The sequence below is a fragment of the Brachyistius frenatus genome, unplaced genomic scaffold (genome assembly GCF_029030835.1).
Source record: "Brachyistius frenatus isolate BFR_SWC_R1_liver_20210118 unplaced genomic scaffold, ASM2903083v1 Contig_95, whole genome shotgun sequence".
NCBI classification, from domain to species: Eukaryota; Metazoa; Chordata; class Actinopteri; family Embiotocidae; genus Brachyistius; species Brachyistius frenatus.
The window spans coordinates 942,915-967,525 of NW_027210694.1; the positions used below are offsets into that span (position 1 = coordinate 942,915).

General features: G+C 43.7%; 1 protein-coding gene across 1 annotated transcript in view; it reads left to right on the top strand.

Annotated features, from left to right (window-relative positions):
* Nucleotides 1–279: 279 nt before the first annotated feature.
* syt6a (synaptotagmin VIa) overlaps nt 280–24,611 on the top strand; it is a 57,116-nt gene continuing 32,784 nt past the window's right edge. The window contains exon 1 of the mRNA XM_069710908.1: nt 280–787. Coding sequence (XP_069567009.1) covers nt 631–787 — 157 coding nt within the window. The 5' untranslated portion in view covers nt 280–630. The remainder of the gene's footprint in view (nt 788–24,611) is intronic.

Consider the following 24,611-nt stretch of genomic DNA (forward strand, 5'->3'; position numbering starts at 1 on the left):
GTGTGTGTGTGTGTGCAGGCGGGCGGGAGGGTCACGGAGGGGTCGTCAAGCTTTGACATTCTTGTCAGCGAACCAAGTTGTTTCATGCGATTATCGTCGGTTCACTTGAGATGCTTCTTTAGCGTCGACGTGATGCAATAATTCTGTCCTCGTATCACCTGGGGACAAATGTGATTCATTAAACACACACGCACACACACACACACACACGCACACACACACACACGCACACGCACACACGCACACACACACACACACACACACACATATATGGAACAGCACAAACACCACATGTAGATTTCTTGATGGTATTACCCCATGCACACACATCTTTTAGGCACACATCAACACACAAACAAACCCGCACTCACACACACACACACACACACACACACACACACAGTCGACCGAGCGTGTTTGTGTGTAACCGCCGGTTGAGAGAAGAAAGGAGAAGGATCAGCCGTGGACGGAGACGAGTTGCATTTATCTGCTGCATGCTAGGCTGCCGCGCGCATGTGTGTGTGAGTGTGTGTTTGTGTGTGTGTGTGTGTGTGTGTGTGTGTGTGTGTGGGGGGGGGGGTGTTGGTCCCCCGTGGATGAGCACACACGGCTGAGGATGCAGCTGGGAGCATGAGTTCTGACCGAGAGGAGTATGACATGGTCTGTCAGAGAGCTGTGACCCTAATTGTTGACCTTTGCCTGCACAACAGCACGTTGTTGGACCGGGACACCTGTCAGGATTTCCTCTTCCTCTTGTCCAGCCAGAGTTCGGACCACAAGGAAGCCGGTAAGTCCTCCAATGAACTCCTCATCTAATGTATATTGGGTTGCTCTCCTTGCTTTTCTGAGGCTCCACGCTCAGATGCGAACTAATTATACAGGATTTTTTTTTTCTTTTTTTCTGCAAGTGCCAAAAGGTGGCTACAATCTGCCATTTCTTTTTTTGGTCACTTCAACATGTGCTTGTCCGTCTTCACCCTTGTATTCATCACTCGTATGGTCTCAGATGGCCGCCCCGGATCGTGCTTTCCACCGGACGTCATTTTTATACCCCTTAATGAGTTTCTCTGACCCCCAGGGCGACGGGAAGCAATAGGTGTTTAAAACAAACCCACATCGACTCCCTCCCACAGTTTTGCTCCGGAGAGGCGGGTGGTGGGGAGGGGGCGGAGGGGTCGAGGGGGGGGGGTGTGTGTGTGTGGGGGCGCTCGTATACCGTTAACAGATAAGCCCGCAGGCTGACTAATGCCAGCTGATGCTGTCCCGGCCGCTCAGGCTTACAAAGAAAAGAGATGAGAAACAACGTTAAAAACCAAACAACCTTTTTCAGCAATGTAGGTTTTTGTTGCCCGAGCGGGGAAAACAATGCGAACGCACAAAGAAGCGGCGAGGCGGTCGATATTTAATCTGCTCCGCAAAGTTTCAACACCCGCAGGGTTTTTTTTTTTTTTTTTTTTTTGAGGGCTGATTTACACATCTGTTGCAGCCTCGTGCATCTGTTGCGTCGGCACTTGTAGCGGAGCTTCACCCACTTTAAAGGAACACTCGCTCTCTCTTCCAACGCAGCTCCAATATCATCCGTTTGAAGTCTTTATTCTGTGAATTCTAGTTTTTGATTATGTTGTTCGATATGGCAAATATTACATAGTTTTCTGTAAGCAGTAGGAATTTAATTTAAACTTACAATGGAGACCACAAGATGCAGCCGAAGGGCGTTTTGTAGAATCGCAGCATTATAAATGTAGAAAGGCGGGCCCCCCCCGAGCGCTCGCTGGATGAATATTTGTTTTCTTAGATAGCAGGACTCAAACATTCAGTGTTTGTGTACGCTGTGAAAAGTTGAAATTGATTTTGTATCCGATCACAGGGAATAATTTACATACAAAATGAGATAAGGCAAATTTTAAACTGTAGCAGAACCGATGGGTTTAAAATACTAATGCAGTATCCAATTTCATTCCAATTATGTGATCTGTTGCATAACATATATATCTAGAAGTGTTATCTGTAATCGTTTGCAACTCCAATGAAATTTGATATTCCATCTTCCGACCGCGGAGTTCGTCTGGGAGAAATGATTTGAGGGGTTTTTGTGTTTGAGAGTAAAAATTGGGACTTTGACTGCAGGTGCCCCCGTAAAGAAGAAATATTAGTTGCGGCTTTTTTTAAATTTTGTTTCTATTTTTGAGGATGGCGTTTCCGTTCACAGAGTGCACGTCACACCGATCCTGACCAAATCCACTGTCGCCTCGCATCATCCTCAGCAGAGGAATTGAACGTACATCACAGTGCCACTGGCATCCGCCACTGAGCTGTGGGGACATTAAATGCCATTGCGTGTTACGCGGCCATTGATGTAAATTGTTTCTGCCACGTGGACGCTAAAGACAAGCTGCTTCTTATAATGTTGGAGGATGTGTAGGTTGGAGGGGTTTGTAAGAAATGTCTCGTTGGATGTATTCTCCCCACGTCCATGCATAGTTTCCACCGAGGGTCATACGTGGTTGTGTTCGGGGCCTACGGTGGAGGGTGGAGACGAAACTGTCATTGAAACAAAAAGGTTTTTTTTTTTTTTTTTGTCCAGACTGAAGCCGCAGCTTGTTTAGCCCGATTCTCCGATAACACGTAGTCGTCGAAAGTCACGGCAACGTTCTCACCGTACAGCCTGATATCACGCCAAAATGTGCAACACAGCCGCCACTTCACTGCAGGGCACCGTGTCGGTGTCACATTGTCCCTCGCCGAGGTGTGAAAAACAAGGTGACTTTAGGATTAGGCACTGAAAAAAAAAAAAAACTTTTTGGTAGGGTTTAGAAAAAAGATCAACCTTTTGGGTTGAATGTGGCACGCTCACCATTTGGTCAGGTCTGGGCTCAGAAAGCACAAAAAAAAAAAAAATCCTAGTCTGCGTTAAAATACGTAATTTTATGCAAGCAATGATACATGCGTCGAAAAAGTTGCCAAACATGAGATAAATAGCTCACATCATGCAAATAAGCCTGCTTATATTACTTAAAGGTATAACTCGTGAAGAATTAAATCCAATTCTTTAATACCACTTTGTACAGTAGGGGGGCAGTAGTGAGTCATTGTAGCGTCCAGGCAGTCCACACAGTTGGTTCGGTTGGTTACGTTTAAGCATAAAACGGGCAGATTTTGCACTGCAGTGACTCACTGTTCCATCTTGTGGTACAAAGTGGTACTACAACAAAGTACGGGCACGCTAACATCAGTAGATATCTCTGACTGACTGGAACGCTGGTCTCCTGGCTGAAAGTCCTGTGTTTGTTCCATCCAATCACCTGCGACCTTCTGCCTGCACAAACTTTATCACTCGTTGTACTTAGTCACGTGACCTACATCTTTGAATCAGGTCAGGCCGGTCAAACATGCGCGTTATAAGTGTTTCTAATGAGCATAGTCAAGCGCCTTGTCGATGCCTGTAAAAGGGCGCGACACTGCATGCGCCGAAGTTTTTTTTTTTTTTTTTTTTTTTCCCTCCACAACTTGTTTCTGCATTTGGGGAGATTTGAGAATACAAATCCTCTAGTTTCCATTTGCCCCATTTTGGACAGCTCAACACGACACGTTGCAGCTGCAGTTATCTCACTCACAGCGGCCGAGTCATTTCAACCAGAGCAAAAAAAAAACGTCCGTCTGAACTCCCCCCGCTGTCGGCTGCGAGCATCTCAACTACCTTCAAACCGATTACGATCAAATAAGACGACTTAATTAGAAAGCCTGGGATTTCAATCCCCGTGCCCTGATGCAGCTGGGAGATAATTAGCCATTCTCTTTATTGACCAATTTGGTGACTCTCGAGCTGGTTGATTGTATTCCAACCAAGTCGCCGAGCCGAGCCCACCTGCTGAGAAAAAGCAATGCAAGACTTTCTTTTTTTAAATTTTTTACCAGGGAGATAAATGAAAGCTCGGATCAGCGTCTCACTCTGCTGAGCGAACATTTCCCACTGATCATCTGCCTGCCTTAAGATATTGATATTCACTCCGGAGCCCAGATACAGGTCACAAAGCATATCCCTTAAGCCTACGTAGCTCCTAAATGGCCGAATACACCTTCCTCCTCCTCCTCATTATAGATTCCACTTTCATCATCAGCCGCAGCCTCAGGTGTGTGGGCTTGAATTGACGAGGCTTATTTTTGATCACGTTTCTTTTCTCGCACGCCCGTCTCATTTTGAGGTTTATTAAGCAAGACCTTGGCTGGCAGAGGACATTAGCATCAGTGGATCATTCATTTAGCTCCCACCGGTCCGCTTCCTCTCTCTTTCTCCGTCGGTGGTATTTCGAAAGGGACGGGTGGTGCATTGCAGGTTGAATCCAAAACAAGAAGAAAAAAAACAAAACAAAAACAGGACCATCAAATTAACTGCACGGCGGAGATTAGGACCCCGGTCGGAAAGAGAACAAAAACAAACCCCACCGTGCCTTTCAATAATTCATACCCACTGTCTACTGTCTCGGTATTTTATTGATACCAACATTTCACTGTAGACCACAAAAGAACACTGGAGACAGTCTGTTCCTGTTGTGAGAGATAACACGAGGGGGAAAACGTCTGTCTCAGCTGTCATGAAAAGACCAAACGCCAGCTCCTCAATGGCTTCTGCCATTATTGCTGTAATCATCAGAATAATAAAACACATTTTAAAAAATTTTTTTTAATACCGTCGAAGCGTTGAAGCGCTTCTTTGCAAGTTGAAGTGGGGCGGTATATTATCTAACGTTAACGGTCTCCAGTTGACCCCGGGGGCTAAAAATCAAACAGACGGGGGAGGAAGGGAGGAGGGCGGGGGAATAATGACCGGCCACGTGGAACATATTTTTCACTAAAATGTATGCGCTACAGAACAAAAGTCCGACAGCAGCTTGAATACCAGTCAGCTCTCTTATACGCATCTATAAACGGGGAACGGCTTCGTCTCTTTCGCTGAAGGCTTCTTTCGTGTGTGTCCCCCCCCAAAACACACACACACACACACACACACACACACACACACACACACACACACACACACACACACACACACACTTACTTTAATACTGGAGTTCACTGGCAACTGGGACGTCCCCCGGAGGTGCTAATTTCAGGTGATGTTATCTGCTCCCCGGTTGAACAGCTGCGAAACTACCACGAATCCATCCCCATGAATAAATGATGGGAAAAGGAAATCCTCCTCCCTGGACTTCTTGGACACCTCCGCTGTCTCCTAAGTGAAGTGTTTCACAGGATGAAGTCCTCTTTCTGTCGGCGCGTTTTTGTTTGGTTTTTTTTCCCAAAAGCGCCGTGAGGATTTGAGGAATGTAGAAAACCCGCCGTCTCGCCGGGCAATCCTCCGCCGAGGTATCGAGCAGCAACGTCGGTTTATTGATTAAAGAATCAGGCCGCAAGTGAGCGCGGCGGTGAGCGATTCACAGGACGACTAGAAGATCTTTTTTTCTTTCTCTCTCTCTCTCCGTCCGAGTTGCCGCTCTGGATTTTGAACATTGGACTATAATTTGGCTCAGACGCCGCTTTCGATTTCAGCTCGTCGGGTCATGATTATAGCATTGGGAAGTCGCGAGAACACCGCCGCCAGGCGACCATAACTCAGACGAGGTCTAGCCACAGAGGTTAACAATTTGGCAACCTAGCAGACGGGGTGACGTAATGGCGGAAATGCAAATGCATAATGACGGAAAGACAAGAAAAAAAAAAAGCCTCACGAAGCCGTGCTTTTGGGGCCGTGTCTGTTTGATTGACAGGCGCCCGGCGCAGTCAGGTTTCTGGCAGGCGGGGCGTCGTGTCCTCTGGTTTCCAATCAGGTCGAGTCAGATCCACCGCTCGCTCCCCCTCCCGGCTCGTCCAAATATGGTCACTTCCCCGCTCCAAGCCAGCAAGATGGCGTCGGCCAAAAATCCGAACTCGAGGCTTCGTAAACCCGCGGGCGACGTGACTGCTGGATGTCGCTTGATTTGTACACACTTCACATTCGATCTGCAGCTCCGGCAGAGACGCCTCTTGTAGCCAGCCGGTCTCAGCTGTGCAGCAAATGTGGCCCGCTGCTACTGTTAAGTCACAAGTTGAAGAGACCTGACGTCCTCACGTCTATGCCACATCCCAGGTGTGTTCATTTCATGGGCACTCCCAGGAAACGATATAACTCCGCCCCCTTTTTGGCCTTCAGAGCCTCTTTTCCCTCCAAACACACACAAGGAAAAAAAAAAAAAAAGAGAGGCTCTGTAAGTGAAAATGGACCTTTAATTCCATATTCGTTCAATATTTCGGGTGTTTTATGTCTACTAAATGTCTTTATTATGACTTTGGACCTGCATGTTTGTTACCTTTAAAGAGGATGGAAAAACCAAGTTTGTGGGCGCATTAACTACGTAAGCTACACATTGTTGTTCTTATTTACTTACTCATTCAGCGATTCGTTAATGCCGACATTCGATCTGATATTTAATGTATTTGTTTTGTCTTTCATGTTTAGAAAAAACAAAATAACCTGTCGGATCGGCTTTGGGGATCCAGCGTTTATATGTCAAACACCACATCGGGTGTTCAGTGAATCGACATCGCCGCCTCCACCGAAGTTATTTCAACTACTCGCGTACGACTAGAAAACTGTGACGCCACGGAGACCCGGGAGTTGTACGGTCGATGAGAGGAGGAGTAAAGTGCGAGAGTGGACAACCCTTTCATTTCTGTGTCCGTTGAGCCGATCAACTGCTCGGTACGCACCAAACTCCACCAACGCTATATAACTACCTTCTGGAAAAAAAAAGAAAAGTTGCTCGCCTTCGACGTCCTCTGCGGTCCGTCCATGAACTAACGCCGACGTGAACAACGTTTCCAGACTTAATCACGTTGAAGAAAACCAAAGCTTTTGGGGGAGTTTTATAAGTTAGAACCTGCAGTTCAACCAAGTTTAAAGAGTTCTTTGGCGGTGGATGCTGGGTTTAATAATTCACTAGTGAGCCAGACATACTGACATTTGCAGCTTAGAGCGCACTGAAAATCAATGTAGTGTTATTTTATTCATCACTCCTTATATAACAAACATACACAACCGACACCGAACTGTATTTTGGAGAGAGGGGGTGGCGGGGGGGGCAAAATTCTCCGCAGAGACGGAGAAAACAATGTGATTCTTTGGTTTCTTTCTTTAGTTTGTTTGTGTCTTATTTGCCGTCCGTGGCGTCGCCGATGTCGAGCCCCTCTCGCTCTTTTTTTTTTTTTTTTTCCCTAACGAAGCCCCCCCCCCCCCCCCTCGTCTGCACCTCGTCTGCCTCCTCCGAGCTCCGCCGGCTGCTCGGGTTCGCGCAGGCTGTTTTGTAATAATGGCTGTTGAGCCGTCATGTCACGGTGGAAGCTTCGGGCCTCTGGAGCCGACACTGCTGTCACGCTTACGGAGTTGATGGTGTTGAATCAGACGTGGGGCCTGAACACTTTCATCACATCACACAAACGAATGTGCGCTCTTGCAGGGTAGCGGCTTTAAACGGCTCGGCACCGGGAGAAGTACTGCGTCTTCGGGGGGGGGGAAGAAGGAAATCAGAGGTGAAACCTTTGGAAACAATCTCACAGGAAATTGGAGTCACGGTGTTGACAGACATCTATTTTCGAGTGTGTAATTTATGTTTCTTCGGAACCAGCGATGCTTGATGTTATGCGATTTAGAGCCGCATCTCTCTTGATTAATCATTTTGCCAACAAAATGTCAGACAACAGTGACCAATGCCGGTTCCAATTATAATATCCTAGAGTCTGATGTGACAGATTCTCATTACATAACAGTTTATGACAGTCACAAACCAAAAGTGTTCACTTTGTGACCAAAACAAAGCATCAAATCCTCACGTGAGAAACTGGGACCAACAAATGTCGATGATGGAGTTTTTTGCGTGAAAAAAAATGACTGAAAGGATTAACTTATGATCGAGATAGTTTCAACTAAGCAGATAATCGATTTATGCTTTTCAGCCTTAATTATAGTTCAGATTTCTAGGGTACGAAATCAGTTGTTTTATATCGTTCTGCATGGGAAAAAAAACATGACGTCACATTGTCAGCATTTAACCGACTAACTTAGTTGTTTCACTGGAAACCAAAAGAGCAGATTGGTTTGTTTTAAACTTCCATAATAATCGACAGAGACAGGAAGCTGTCTGTTCTAGATACTGGTGAAGACACAGATACTGAAGTACTGTACATAAGGGACTTCAATATAAATGAATTAATTAACTGAATATTAAATTGAACACTGCTTACACAGCGGTGTTTACAGGGGGACATTCTGCTGAAAATAGTTTTATACTCGTCTTGAACATTAATTTCAAAGCAAGATTTGAATTGTAGTGGAATATTTTAACATTGTGGTATCATTACAGCTACTTAAACGTAATGTGTGGGACATAAACGAGTTCATACGATACCGATTAAACTCTTTACCACCAGATAAATCTCTCCGTATTTCGTAGTACAGAGACTAAATATTAAGTGTCTGGCCAGGTGAATACAAACTGGGCGTGCATTTTCCAGCCCTTGTCGAAGACGAGACAAGTTTTTTTTTTTTTATTATTATTGTAATTCCTACAAATTGGCAACAGAGGTCAGTAAAAGTAATAAACAACAAAACTCTTAGGATGTTGTTCTTTAAACCGGTGTTATCAAATAAAAAAAGTTATAGTTATCCTATTTGCTATCTGAGAAAAAACACCAAAAAAACTCAAATAATTCTGCCAGATAGAGAGATGTTTTTAAAAATGGATTTTTAAGGGAAATAAAAATTCACCCTCTCGAAAATATTCTCATCCCCGTGTTGACCAAGACTGAGGATGGATTTTGTTTTTTGGGACAGTCTCCTTTTCCCAATCAGTCTTGGTAACTTCCTAAACTATTGTGAAGGTTTTTCACAGCTTGACATCAGCGAAAAGAAACTGACGTGATTCAGTTCAATCATAAGAATGTTTGTAATCAGCACTTCAACAAGTTATTCAAACAATATTAATTCTATTTGCGCTTAAAAAAAAATAGCTTCACACTGCAGACAGATCACAGCGTGTACAACTTTATATATAAATATACATCAACGGTGAACTTCCACTGATTAATTTAGTTTTAATGGAAAATGAATTCAAACTTGCACCAGGTAAGAAGCAGAAGCATGAGGACCCATCAACTTTCTAATCATATTTAAACTTTTATAATTCAATGACTCCAAGGCTGTAAAAATGAGAGACATGTCTTAATTTAAATCTGCACCAAAACTAATCATATCAAACTTTAATTGCTAAGATCCCACATGGCTTCATAATGTATTTTCTATTTCAGGTTTAATCAAAGCAGTTTCAGTGTATCTGCTTAACATTGCTTAAATTAAAATGGTGTGTTATAAATTAACTACCTGATAGAATAAAAAAATTTTAACTGGCAACGACAGTGTAATTATAATTACATTTTGTAATCAATAAAACAAAATATTTTCATGGTTCCAGCTTCACAAATTTGCCATTTTTCTTTTTGATTATTTCAAATTTTTGAATATATTTAGAAAATATTATTATTCCAATAGTAGAAAAAAAAAAAAAACGCAGTTTTTTTTTTTTTTTTTTTTTGGTTTCAAACGGAAAAAAACAACTCCCTGAGCATCCGTGGACTTTGTTTCCTCACTTTCTTACAACTAATTTTAAATATTTATAGAGACAAAATTAAAACTTGAAAATGTGGGTTTGAAACCCAAAAACTGTTCCCTTCTCCTCGTCGTTTGATTTCTAGGTTTTGATATGAAAACGCATTCTGCTTCAGTGCCACCGAACCACTCCGACAGCCGAAGAAGCAACACTTTGTCCTTCGGAGACGCACTTTGTCCTTCGGAGACGCGCTCCGTCCTCCGGTTTGCACCTTCGAGGTGCGTTTGGGCTCCTCGTCCCGTCTTCCTCCGCAAAGCTTTGAGGAACCACTTGAAGACCAGAGACAGCCGGGAATTGACGACTGACGCGTTCGCGACTTTGACTTTAAATGCTGACCGTTTCAGTTTGCGAGGCCCAAAACCTTAAAACGATTATTCACGCTGAAGATCCGCGAGCGTCGGGTTTTACCGTCTGGTCGCCGTGAACGCCGTTGAGCGCGTGTTTTTCCCGGTGTTATTTCGCATATTTCTAAATATAGATATGCCAACAACGCGTCTCCTCCTGTCTTGTTATTGTTATTCTCGTTTGACCAGAAGAGGTCCAGTCAGCGGCAGGCTGCGAGTTGTTTCAGCTGTTGCCGGCGCCCGCGGGATGCGAGATGTTTTCATTCTCCTAAAACTGCAGCCGCCCACGGGCTGTGACGCGATAACGAGGAGGAGGTCTACTGCATTAAAACTTTACTCACTAATTAAATAGGAACGTCGCGCGCGCGTGGAGGGCTAAATTAAATACCAAAGCCAACGCTGGAAGGGACAAACCAAAGGGTGTAATAAGCATGCGAAGGCAGCGGCGTTGGAAACCGCGGCGCCAGCGGTGCAGTCAATTCTGCCACCGCGTGTTATGACATTGATTGAAGATGTTTTTTCTGCGTTTATGTTGAGGTTCCGCCAAAGGAGAAGAGCAGCAATTTATATATTAGCCACTACACAGTGTAGGATATCTTCTCTTTTGGGAGGGGTGGGAGGGGGACTCCTTTTTGTGTTTGTTTGTGCTGCCAGGAAAAAAAAAAAAAAAAAAGTGTTAGTCACTGTCCACGGAGAACATATGGTGCCTTAGGCCCCTCCATCAGCTCAGACTGTATCTTTTTCCCCATTTCCTGGAATCTCTGCAGCTTCCTTTATTTTGTGTTTTCACTTATACTGCCATTAACAATCCCCCGAGGAAAAATTACCCACAAGAAGTACAATGAGGGGGAGGAGGGGAGGGGGGGCAAATTGAATAACAACCTTAGAAAAGTGTGTCTACGTGTGTGTGTGTGTGTGTGCGCGCGCATGTCAATGTGTGCGCGTACCTGTGCGCCTTTTCTTTCTGGGAAAGTCGGGTCACTCAGTCTGCAGGACACGAGGCCTCAGGACGGCGAGTTGATCATGTTTCATTAAAACTAAAAGACGCAATTCGATTTTATTTTTACCTTTTTTTTTTTTTTTTTTTTTACCCCCTCTCGCACAGAATGAGGAAATCGAGGTGCAATCTGAGGTTTGTTGCGACATTTCATCCTGCGATTATATTAGTGCCCTCTGCAAAGCAGCAGCAGCCGCCGCCCCGGTCTGAAATGATGTTAGCCCGAGCTGACAAGAATTGATGGGATGACCTTACAGGCTCGTCCGCCGGTGGGTTTTCACTGTGAAGCAACCGGAGACGCGGGGGGGAAAAAAAAATACAGCCGCGTAACCCCCGTTGCATTTTTAGCGCTCGTATTACATCAGTGGGACGACGCTCGGCTGACACGCGGGACATCACGGTGTTAAAAAGAAAGAAAAAAAAAAAAAAAGAAAGAAGAGTTCTTGGAAAAATAATAATAACTTACTGAAAAATGTCTCATAAGCGTCAGAGAGATTGAATTTTTTTACATTAAGGCAGACGGGTAGATGTAATCACCTCGTACACTCACACTCACTCCAGGGGCCGTGTTCCATTATTCATCAACAGAAGCATCCATTCAATTTGCATATTTCAATGCAAATATATAGATATATGCCGTAATAAATAGCCACACACACATATATATATATATACTGTGTTCAAAGACAAAAATGACTTGAATTCATTAATTCTGAAGCAGAGGTGCCCAACAAAACAACAACAATGTGACAGCGAATGTGAGGGAATGAAAACAATAGAGGAGATGGAACTTTTCTGCAAACTATAAATAATTCGGACGGCTGCTCAGCTACATGTGTGATGTATGAAAAGTTTTGTACTCTTGTGAGAAAAAAAAAAAAAAAACACACGTCTTGCCGCTGGCTCTATTCGCCCATCGCGCACCATCATATATCATCACTCCCCCGGCCTATCAGAGCAGGCTGGAGATTGTTAGTGGTGAGAGGCAGTTGATTTCCGTTTTAGTGCTCATCCTGTGTCTCGCACGCACACACACACACACACACACACACACACACCTCCAGGAAAAGCTGTTTATTTTCGAGCCGAGCGTCCTTCATTAACATTGAACACATGCGCTGTGTTCAATACGAGAGGAAGGTTTCAACAACACTCTGCAACAACAACAGCAAACTGAGAAGACTCTCGAAAAACAATACCGCAAAAAAAAAACTGTCTTTATGTCCGTCAACACGTTAGCTCAGAGGCATGCTGGGAAAATCCCGCCTGTAGCCCGACACGCCGCGCTTTTGTTGTTCATTTAAAAATCTGTCGGCCGTCCAAAAAAATGGTTGTAAAAGTGTTTCAAAACAGGAGAAACATTTGCAATCCAGCTGAAGACCTGTTTGTATTTACGTGTGCTTGATGTCGTTCATTGAGCTGCTGACTTTATTTGGTGAATTTGAATGTGAAAATTGGTGTGTGTGCCAGTACTTTATGAACATTTTACAGCATGTTTTAAGAAAACCGCAAAGTTGGCCAAGTCAGCTGATGAGAATAATTGAAGCATAATCAAAGTTGTATGGTTTACAGTCGCTCTTTTCAAATAATCGTGAAGGAGCACCTTTAATAATTGCCACTAACTTTTTAAAAAAAAATTTTTATCTCGAGGCACTCAAATCTTAATATTTACATGAACAGCAGTCAATAGAAATGTGCTGGAATCCACATGTTAAAATCTGTGTGATGTTCAAACGCGTCTTAAAAGCCTTTGAGAATAGAAACAGCAGAATCTTTCCAATACAAATGTCAACGAGTAGAAATGACAAACCTGCATCGGTCTGTTTTGGTAAAACCAGTAAGTTCGGGCGATAAATGTTATTTCAGTCAATACTGCTGCTTAACCAACATTACTGAGCGTGTACAGTGACTTGTATCTTGTGCTACTGTTACACCATGTTTAGGATTTATCATTGTACTGTAATTGAGCCTCAGTGATGCGCATAGTCTCACGTTAATGCTGTTTTTTTTTGTTTTTAATCTACTGTAAAAACAGTGTAGTTTGGTAAATAAACAAAAAAAATAAAGACAGTGTTCAGTGGTTAGACTTGTAAATCAGCCTCAAGTGAAGATGACAGCTACGAACTGTCTACAGGGAAACACGCAATTCAGCATATATGAAGAATAAAGCTTTCAAGCCTTTAATGAATAATTAACACAAAGTTAAAATTTGCATACCGACTGAGATCAACAACTGCTTTGAACTCAGCAAAACTGAGATAATAGCGAGAGTTTGTTTCTATTTTTTTTTTTTTTTTTTTACTGTAATTTTGACCACATTATAAACTGTGCTTCTTCCCAGCGAGGTTGAAGCGTCACTAATAAGAATCATACGTCTGTTTGGTTTCCACATCTGCAAAATAGCCGATTTGCATTCAGGTCAGCGGTTCGATTGTCATTACACTATTCATCATTTTCCATTTACACGGCGGTTACAGTAGACATATGTGTTGGAGTATCAATGCTGTAATGTCTTTCATTTTATAACAGGGGGAACCGTGTTGACAGAAATGAGACACCCCCCCCCCCCATTCACAAGCTATCGCCGTTGACCTGCGGGGGAGGGAGGGGGGGGTCACTTATGGAAATCTGTCTATGTAAATAAGTTTTGCGGACGGTAATTCATCCCCTGGTAGATCATCGCCCCCTCTTTGACAAGCTAATCCCCAGCCAAGCGTGTAATTAAGAACAGAGTCGGGTGTGCTGGGAAACGCTCTGCGCACACGCGTGTGCGTGTGCGTGTGGGTGACATGACGGTGAAAGCAAGCGGTCTGCGCTCATCAGTGGGGGAACTAATCACCCGTCGCTGACCAAACACGGGTCCCGAATGCATTTGACGAGCCCAGAAGAAGAGAAAGCGTCGTTATCACATGTATAGATATTGGTGTTTTTTTTATTTTTTTTTTACCCCTGACAGAAACAGTCTGTCAGTTTCATCCGCAAGAGATTGCGACAAACCACCGGTGTGAATTTCCAAACAGTACGCGGAGGCCGGGGGGGGGGGAGGATAGTCAAGGTTCCCGGCCCGAGGCATAAACGGTGCTGCAGGATCCATTTCATATCATGATCGCTTCATTGCAGCAGAAATGACATGAATACCTGAGGGTTTGTTACTGAGCGTCGACTGAGCAGTCTTTTTACTCTACTGCAGTATATTACAGGACAAACGACCACGTCTCTACTGTGGGTTTTACATTCAATAGAAGGAATAGTGTTAGAAATAGTTTGTTTTACTTGGAAAATGACCACATCATTTTTTTTTATTTTTATATTTTGATAAGTTACTTTCTCTTCGGCGATATGTGGCCCCAAAAAAAAATGGACCCATGAATTCGCGGGCTGAAATCCCGCGAGATCGATTGTTGTTTCAGTTTGGCGAGGATCACAATGCTTGATTAATTCACATCGTGGGTCTTGGATGACCAATCTGGCGTCTGAAATTTCGGTCCGGCCATTTTATAATAAAATTTTCCACGACTCAGCATGAATTTAGCTTAATGTGCTAAATAGCGTCACTCCTGTTCGAGTAAAACTTTATTGGACTCACAAACTTTATTTAAATATATTATATCATTGATATTGTAGGAGTTACTTTAGCAAACGACACCAAATTGGCTTGTGGATCAAATTTATTGACTACGTATTTCATGAGGAAAGTTGGATGGGAGTCTACGGAGCCGGAGGGCTTTTCGGAGCCAACAACTAGTGGCCTTTGGTGGTATTGCACTTTATGGTAATTCCACATTGGCCTCATTTTCAAGGCCAGGAAGCTACGTCCACTTTTATATACAGTCTACGGCGAAGATGCTTCCGTCTTGTTCGAATAGCACTTTATTGACATTTTTAATCTGAAAACGTTACGACATTTACGGGACAAATCTGTTGTGTCCCCAGTGTCTCATCTGCTGGAAATCAATACCAAGAAGAAGAAGAAGAAGAGCTCGTTCGGACGTAGTCTGAGCACAGCGCGAGTGCATGATTCTTATAATTAAAGCCTGATTAAAACATGCAGTGTGAGTTAACACAGTGTACACAATTATTAAAAAAAAAAAACAGTCTGTGTGAATTAAATCGTCACCTTTCACTGCTCAATAGACACGGACATCCTCCACAAACAGTGCAGCTTCAAGCGTGTTTTGTTCAAAGTGTTTTGACAGTCCCTTTTTTTTTTATATATATATTTAACATCATTATACAGCTGACAGTGACTGAATCCCCTTTTAAGTGTACTCGTCACGTAAATTGAGTTCCACTGCACTCTTAAAAACACCCATCAGGGAGAGCCTACAAACGGGTCCAACATGGGAACGAGTCCCGTCCCCAACGTCCGATGAAAATGCGCAGATGATACACTCGGTACAGGAAGGCGTCGTTTCGGCACACAGCTCCCTCTGGCCGGGACTGAAGAGAAGGACGTGTCAGTGCCGGAGAGCTGCTCTTCATTCAGAGCGGGATCCGGTCAGTCTGAGAGAGGAAATGGAAACGCTCTCCACGGACTGCCCGAACCGCTAGAAGCGCAAGTCCTGTAATATCCGGCATCTGCCCGACTCGATCAGCAGCTCATTTGTCTCCGTGCGGCTCGGCAAAAGACCTTCGGTGCTTAACCTTTATCGGTCCTGATAAGAAAAAACATCACTTGATCTCGTGGATTTGAAACCTAATTGACTGTTAGCTAAGCCCCGACAGACCTTAGTTGCCTTTCGGGTTCTCCTGCTTCCCCGTTAACAGTGATAACAGTAGCAGATGAAGAAATAATGGACATTTTCTCAACAATGGGTCCTTTATTACTTTGAGGCCGACGAAAGCAGGTTTCTCATGCTAACGGATGCTGGCTAAAAGTACTTTCTAGGGCTTTTTTTTTTTTTTTTTTTTTAACCAACTATGGCTTTCAAGCCGACTAAGTTAAACTGGCAGGTTGAAAACTTTGTCTCTGGCTGACTTTTTCAAATCATTCAAGCTGACTTGAAACACAGTAAATACAGCTGAGTTGATGCGATAACAGAAACAAGGATACTCTCCTTCACTAAAGCAGCAGCAGGTGTCCTTCATGCTCTCTTTTCTTTCCTTCCCTCTGTCCTGCACCTCTGTCCCTGCTTAAATCTCTACTTTAACCATCCTCCCGTTAAAGTCCCAAGTTAATGCTCATACCAGGTCAAGAGTGCTGATGCATAGAGGGATTTCAGCGTGTGTGTGTGTGTGTGTGTGTGTGTGTGTGTGTGTGTGTGTGTGTGTGTGTGTGTGTGTGTGTGTGTGTGTGTTAAATCTCCTCAGGTGAATACCAGAGTGGGTTGTGATTTAATTTTATTCTCGAGGCATCGGTCCCTGGAGAACACAGTCCTCCAGCCTGAGCCCACTTCCCTTTGAACTCGACTTAGATTTTCACACTGGGCTACCAGCCATAAGCAGATCTGGTGTTTGACTTTTTTTTTTTTTTTTTTTTTTTTTTTGACATAAGAGGAAAAGGAGGCTCTTGATTTACGGTTCATTTGAAAGATGAATTGTGCTGAAAGCATCCCCCGATGAGGCCCGAGCATGTTTTTGAAGTTGCGTATGTATTCAGGCCAGTGCTTTCTCCACATTCACCAGCGGCGAGGGATCGCGTCGGCCCTCGGAAAAGAATTAAAGGTTTCCCCAGATGTCCCGTGAACCAGAACTTTTCAGATTCAAAAACAAATATCATAGATTTTAAGAAACTAAAATGTTCTGCCAAAATCTGTTGCTATATTACGTCAAAATCAAGCAAATCCATGTTTATTTATGCAGCACTTCACACCACTCAAAGAGGGATCTGTCTACCTCTTCCCAACAAGGATTAAAGGCTTGAGTTTTATCGAGCAATTCCACATGGCACAAAACACAAATAAGGCTGTATGAGCACATATAAAACTGCTGACAGGTTTTCGGGCATTTTTTTTGTGGGGAAGAGCCGAACGTAGGTGAGTCGATGGAGCACTTGGTTCAGCTAACTTCCTTCTCTCTCCTTCCCTTTAAAAAAAAAGCAGAACACACTGTGCCGTGGCGCTCTGACATTTTCAGGATGAAGAGAGTCATGAGGACTGGATGAGCCACAAGAGCTTCCCCTCTGAGATAATATTCAGAGGCTTTGTCCTCGCGTGAGAAGCTGGGAGTTGCGTTGAGAAAATCTGAAATTAAACCAGCTCGCGAGCAGAAAGCAATTCTCTCCGTTTCCTGGAAAGAAGAATTTCCTGTGCTAGAAATACTCATTTATTTAAAGAATCGAGTAGACTGAAAACTAGATAAAAAAAAGAAGAAGAAAAAGTGAATTGAAATTAAAGCATCCGTGTGGAAAGTTTGACATTTGTCATACAGTTATGGGTTAGCAGGGAGACAACTGACCTGCAGCAGAGTGCTGTCATACTCTGCTGTCTAGATAACAGTGAAAGGTCATCTTTTTGTATAATATCAACAGGTCCTCCGAACTGAAAGACATCTGTTGTCTGACCTTCCGAATACCAACTGTATATAAAAGTGTTCGTAGCTTCCAGGTCTGAAAAATAAGGCCGATGCAGAAGTGCCTCAAGCTGCAATACCACCGGGCGCCACTAGTCATAACGTCAGCTGTGAAAAAGGCCTATATGCTGGTTTTGTTCCTTTGAAAACTTTTGTTGTTGTTGTTGTTGTTGAGTGTACCTCGGCAGTTTATTCATTCAGCTCATTATTCCAAGATGAAACACCTCGAGTTAGAAGACCTCATGTTTTGAGCGTGTGGTCGACCCGATTAAGTTGAATTAACTCGAAACTATCAAACTGCCTCTGCACAGCGGCCTTGAGAGCTCAAAGGGATGTAAGCTTGTGAAAACTCATGCAAAAAAAAAAAAACCAATACAAAAAATAATCCAAATGAGGAATGCATCTTCTGTTCGCTAAAAGAAACACGAACCGGATAATGAAAAAACACCGCGAGCAACACAACGCGACAGGAAAATGTTAAAATAGTTTATTTAACTCAATGGAAAGGAGCTAACCATGTACCTCTGCAATTCAGATTATTATATCCGGCCGTCTAAAATTTTCGGGTAGCAAAAGATTAATGCTACATCAGCATTAAATATCTACAATAAAACTTAATTGAAGTCATGCGATCAAAACGTTAAAAGTCATTTTCCATCGCAGTCAACTTCAGTGAGCTGCAGACAAACAGCACGACCAGGCGCGTCCGGGCACGTGCATCAACTTTAGTGTCCTCCGGAAACTTCTGTTTCCCATTGTGTTCCGTGCAGCTTGAAGCACGTTTGTATTTGTATTTGCATCGTTTTTCCGCCTCTTAACGCTCACATCGATTCCGTTTTCTTCATTAACACGTGTTCCGTCTGCTCGCACGCGTACGCAGGGAGCCTCCGCACAGCTCAGGAAACTTCCCCCCAAAAAAATAAGTTGAAGAGGAGGAGCGAACACGCGTAGATCAAGCTGAGAGCGAGCAGGTTGTAAAGTTACGGGACGAGAAGCGACCTAAAAAAAAAAAAACAGTCCGTGTCGAGGGAGACGGAGAACCGACGTGGAAGTGGTGATCAAAGACGAGGTCAGAAAGCTGCTCTCAAAGCGATGCCCTCATCTGTAAATAGACCAACATCAAAAAAAAAAAAAAGTGTGAGAAGCTATTGGTACTGAAATGCCGTTTCCTCTTTCCTTCTTGATCGCTCGAGGGCAGCGTTTAAGAGTGGATAAGATCGACTTAGAGGAGCACAGGTCAAGAGATTTCTTAGCAGGAAAGCCGAAACCATTTGACCGTATGATCAAGGGGATCGCTCCATCTTTTAATCTGTCCTCTCACAAACAGCTCCAGAAGTATGCAATTACTCTGCTCAAGTAAAAGTACTGATACATTCATGTAAATCATTTACAAGTAAAAGTCCTGCATTCAAACTCCCATTTACTGTTAGTAAAAGTCAAGAAATATCATCAGCAAAAATTCACTTTATGTATTAAAATAAGCTGAATTGATATATTGTTGTGGTATTACTTTTTGTATTGTTTCCATATGCATCAGTGTGTCGGCAGCATTTTACTGTTGCAGCTGTTTGCGATGGAACTAGTTTGAACTATTTTTACATGTAGTTAAATTGTTTAGGTCACTGGTTGTCAACATAAGGGTTGCGTCCCTCAAAAGGGTCTTAAGACAAAAGCTGAGGGGTCGTAAGATTATTAATGGGAGAAGCAATAGAAAAATTCATTTCTAATATATAAATCTGAATTGAAATTGTGGATCATTTTCGGTTTCTTATTTTTTTTTTTTAATTGTAAAATATTAGGGGAACTGTGTCTTTAATAAAACACTGCAGATAGCTCAGACTAATAAAATAAAGCTGAAATATTAGTGTTATAAGCTCACTATAGATTTAATTAATGATAAATTATGTAAAAAGGCATTCAAACCTCAACAAAATGACTCATTTTACAATCAGAATTTGATGAATATGGTCCAATAACATTTGGAAAAGTCTATAAGAGCGGCGTGATTGAATGACTTTATACTTATTCAAGTTAAACGGGAAGGTAGCGGTCACAGAGGAGGCCCGGGATGCGTTCAGGAGTGTCTCACCGGACACCAGATGTAAAAAATGTTGTATGGTGTGAAATACTGAGAGATTTACTCCATCTGGCGACAATAGGTTTAATCAGCATCGCGTGAACTCGTTTGGCAACGACTTAAATATCCAATAAACATTCAATTATATTCAAAAGTCCCGCAAAAAAATAGCTTGAAAAGTACAACAAAACCGTAGCCCCGACTCAGCAAAATATCTTCTCCCTGCCTCACTCCAGGGAGTTTTGGTGCAGCAAATGTTGCATTACTACTAACTCAAATTAGTATTTCTCCATTTGGCTCCTCAGGTAGAAACACGAGTGCCATCCTATAATCAGCGTTAATCCACTTCTGTTAGTCAGCTGCTCATGCTCAGGTTTCTGCTCCATCCATCCATCCATCCAGTGGTGAATTCTCTCTCTGCTGCTTCTGTAAACCTTTCTTTCTATTTTTGCTCCTCCACGCCTGCTTTAGCTTCCACCTCATATCTGTGTGTTGTCACTGTGTTGCCCAGGTTTTTTTTTGTTGTTGTTTGTTTTTGTTTTTATTTCCAGGCTTGCAAACCCACCTGCGCTACATGACAGACTCTTCATTGTGTTTGTGTTGCGCTGCTGTTTCACCCTGTTGTGACTTTGCTTCTGGTCATTTATCACGCGGGGCTCCGTCGCACAGCACAGGCATGTAAAAAAAAAAAAGAAAGCACGGTGATCTTATTTTGTATTTTTTTTTCTTCTTCTTCTGCAAAACTAACCCAGACAATAAAATGCATTTTTCTGCTCACGACGGCGCCGCTCCCGTGACAACCCCTCGGGGGCCATCTTCAACATCATCATCATCATCATCATCATCAACCGAGAGAATAATTCGCCGCCTGCGGCCTGCAGTCATCGGTCATGTGAAGAAATCTTCTCCTGTGCCTCTATCGGCTCAACATGTGTGCGTTCTCCAGGTGAAGTCCCAAACAAAAGGGCTTTATGCAATCGGAGGCTCGACTAGCGGAACGGAAATGAAGAAGTGCAGTGAGCATCATTAAGACTCTGGACTGTGGCAGCGATGAAAGACGGGTAATTTGGACTAAATGGGGCTGAGGGGCCTATAAGAGGGCTCCTGTGTGTTTTGCTTCAGGGTCCGCAGGCTGCGTTACGACCCTCATTACTCAGGGACGCACGGGGAACTCGCTCTCTCACCTCGCACAATTTCCTGCAGGGCGCCGGGGCGGACTCGGCTTTAGTCCTCCGCATTTAGAAAGACAAAACTCGGAAGACTTGTGCCGACACCGACGTCGTCCCGCAGCCGGTTAAATCCCGGCACGAAGCCAGACGGCTCACAGCGACGGGAGCCGAGCGCGGACCCCGCGCCGCACCCCGACGCATGCCCTCGTGGCTCTGCTCGTTAACAACTCATTACCAGGGTTGCAACAGAGCCTTGGGTGGGGAGGAGGGTGGAGGTGGTGGGGTGTGTGTGTGGGGGGTGGGGGGTGGGGAGTGGTAAGCTGGGTGTTTCTATATTTTCTGCACATACACTAGTACTCCGCGAATAGTTTAAACACGATCGGGGGAAACGTCTCGACGGGTCCCGAATTCATTCTGCAGCATCACAACAACCGCAAAACAATCCAGCCGGAGACGTAAAGAAACAGCTTCAGCCACGAGAAGAGCAAACAGTCCCGAAGCAGATGGTACGGCCACCGACAGAGTCCCCTGATCTCCACATCACGGAGTCAGTCTGGGATTTACACGGAGAGAAAGAAAAACGCTGACGCGGTCTGAATCTACAAAAGAACTGAGACATATTCTCCAATATGGAGGGTTGTGAAAGGCCGTTTTGAAGCCTCCGGTTTGGCAATTCGTCTATCGCCATCTTGGTTGTGTTTCTTAGGGGCGGGAGCAGAGATGACCAGCTGGGAAGCAGCAAAGGGTGGATGTGACCGATGTGACCGATAACCAGAGGACTCTACTTATACCTGTACCAAACACCTGACCGCAGAGCCAGAGATTTGTTTGGAGGCAGCCCCTAGCGACCCTCGGTGGTATTGCACTTTAAGGCACTTCTGCATTTGCTTCTCTTTTCGGCGACCCGGAGACTGTGTCCACTTTTGTAAAGACAGATTGTGAGAATCGCACTAGGCGGTTTCTGATGAGTGAATCATCTTCTGAATGAGCAGCTGATCTTCAAAAAAAAAAAAAAAAAATATATATATAGGTAACTGCAATAATGCTAAATGCTAGCTGAGCAGAACCGACAGAGAGGAACAATAACTGGATTAACTGGTGAGAATCAGGCCAGTTGTATCATTGTAAAGCAGAGGGGACATGGACACCAAGCCATTTCCATAAACCTTGTGTTAGACGATCATAACACCTGTAACCATGGTAACTGAAACAAAGCTGACGACGGCTGTAGCCTCCAAGTGCTAAGAAGAAAGAAAAATAAAAATTAAAAAAAATATGACTGACAAAGAGACTACAATCCGCTAAAATTGGACTAGAAGTACGACATATATTTGCCAAACAACTAAACAAAATCAGCATAAAGTGCAAAAATTAACACTCGATATGGACAAAACAAATGATAAAAATATTTCCCAAAAAACTCATTTTATTTCTGTCAAAATCTAGAGCTTACATTACCCACAATGCAACTTAACAAATTTTTTTTTTTGCTAATATGTTTGCCATATCAGCTTTAAAAGATGATAATTGTGTTCATAAGCTTTTTCTTTAGGATCAGAAGATGAAGCCAAAATAAAAACCAGTGAATGCAGGTTTAACTGGCAAATATATAAAAACTACAATCACAACTAGTATTTTGGCATTATTGTTGTATGTAAATAAGCTGCGGAATATTGTAATCAACAGGTTTTTCTGCTTCCGCTAAGAGGCCCAAAAATTTTTTTAAAAAAATAAAAAATCAATTAACACTGCCACTAATCCAAGCCTTGATTTTTGCCCTTTAATTATCACGTGGTAATTAGCCCAATAATTGTGATTTACAAGGATAGGTGAGCATGTGTGGCAAGTTTCGTGAGCATCAAACGGACTTAACAGCCTGTCAAAGTTTATATCTGACCTTTTAATTATTGTGCTCCCAAGGGGCCGCATACTCTGAGATTTTATATCCGGGACGCGCTGCGAAAACCGTCCGTCTGAATTTAATCCAAATTAGGCCACTTACGTCCGGGATGTCAGGTCGGACTTGTAAAAACGTTAATTGCATCACCCTCAGCCTTTTATGTGCGATTCCCTCCGTCGGAGACAAATCGTGTCTGGGACGGCGTTTCTCTTTCGTCTCGTACGTTGGCGTTTACTTTGGCTGCCGCTCATCAGCGGTCTACTTTTTTAGCTGAGGCATCACTATCCCTCCGCTCACACCCATCAATGCCCCCTATCAAGGCCCGTCCAGCTGCTGTCGGCCAATTGTCATGGCGATCGCTTCTTATAAACCAACCTGTCATGCATTGCTAATGCGGTGCGTGCCGTTCGCAGCAAGCCACGAGCAGCACAAGGAAGCGAGTGATGTGATTGGACAAGAGGACCGTTAGATTACGGGTGCGTCGCTCTGTGATATAACATGCTTTTTTTTTTTTCCTTGTTCGGTTTATACGTGCTTGATTTGATTTTAATATTTGAAGAAACGAAAACAAGTCAGAACCACAATAATCTTCTTACAGCGGGATGCGCTGTGCTGTGATGTATCAGACAGACAGACAAAAACAGTGCACTGGTGCAGGTTTTACTGAAGTTGATCCCTGATGCCAGACGGTCATTTTCTCAACAACGTTCACTCGAGTGGATTAAAAAAAAAAAAATGTCTGTGGGCGCTAAAGACGGCGCGAAGCATTCAACAAGTCCCTCGGACTAAACTGCAAAGTATGTTGTTTATTAATGTCTGAGGGAAGTGAGGAAAGGGCCGACGGCTGGATTAAAAACAAAGCGCTTTAAGGTGAGGGAAGCTTCGTCGTCATGGTTACGATAATAAATACCACAGTTAAGGATAGAGGACGATCTTGGGCTTCGTTCAACCAGCAGGTAAATCGGATTTGTCTCTCAAATCAGATCTTTAGGATCTTCTTCGCAAGCGAGTGCATCAGATTTTGGTGTGTCCGGACATCACCAACCTATATCTGCTCGGGTTGCTGCGGTAACGACGTACACATGGCTGCGCTGGTGGAGCGGCTTTCCAACGTGCGAGCAAAGTCCCAACGGACTGTTTGTTCTCGTTATCCTCCATCCAGCACTCTGCTAACGGCAGCATAGATTCTGCTCACTTTGAAAATGATGTCATCACGGTGTGTCGCGTCGTGAGTGACGCAAGAAATCTCGACCTGAGCTCGTTTACTCGACGCTCGATTACTCAACACTTGTTTACTCTACACGATTAATCAACGCTTGATTACTCAACGCTTGTTTACTCAACGCTCGTTTACCCAACGCTCGTTTACTCAACGCTCGTTTACTCAACGCTCGTTGACCCAACGCTCGTTTACTCAACGCTCGTTTACCCAACGCTCGTTTACTCAACGCTCGTTTACTCAACGCTCGTTGACTCAACGCTCGTTGACCCAACGCTCGTTTACTGACCGTTTACTCAACGTTTGTTTACTCAACGCATGTTGACCCAACGCTTGTTGACCCAACGCTCGTTTACTCAACGCTCGTTGACCCAACGCTCGTTGACCCAACGCTCGTTGACCCAACGCTCGTTTACCCAACGCTCGTTTACCCAACGCTTGTTGACCCAACGCTCGTTGACCCAACGCTCGTTGACCCAACGCTCGTTTACCCAACGCTCGTTTACCCAACGCTCGTTTACTCAACACTTGAAGCAAAAGGAAAATACTAATACTGTATAAATACTAAATCTCTTTTCTGGCACAACTATCAAGTTTAGGAACTAAACAAAAGGTCGGTCTTAAAAACTTTGGTGATGTCCTGATTTTTATTTCCCCCCCTCTCCCCCCGAAGATTAAATATGAATCAAGGACAAGCCCA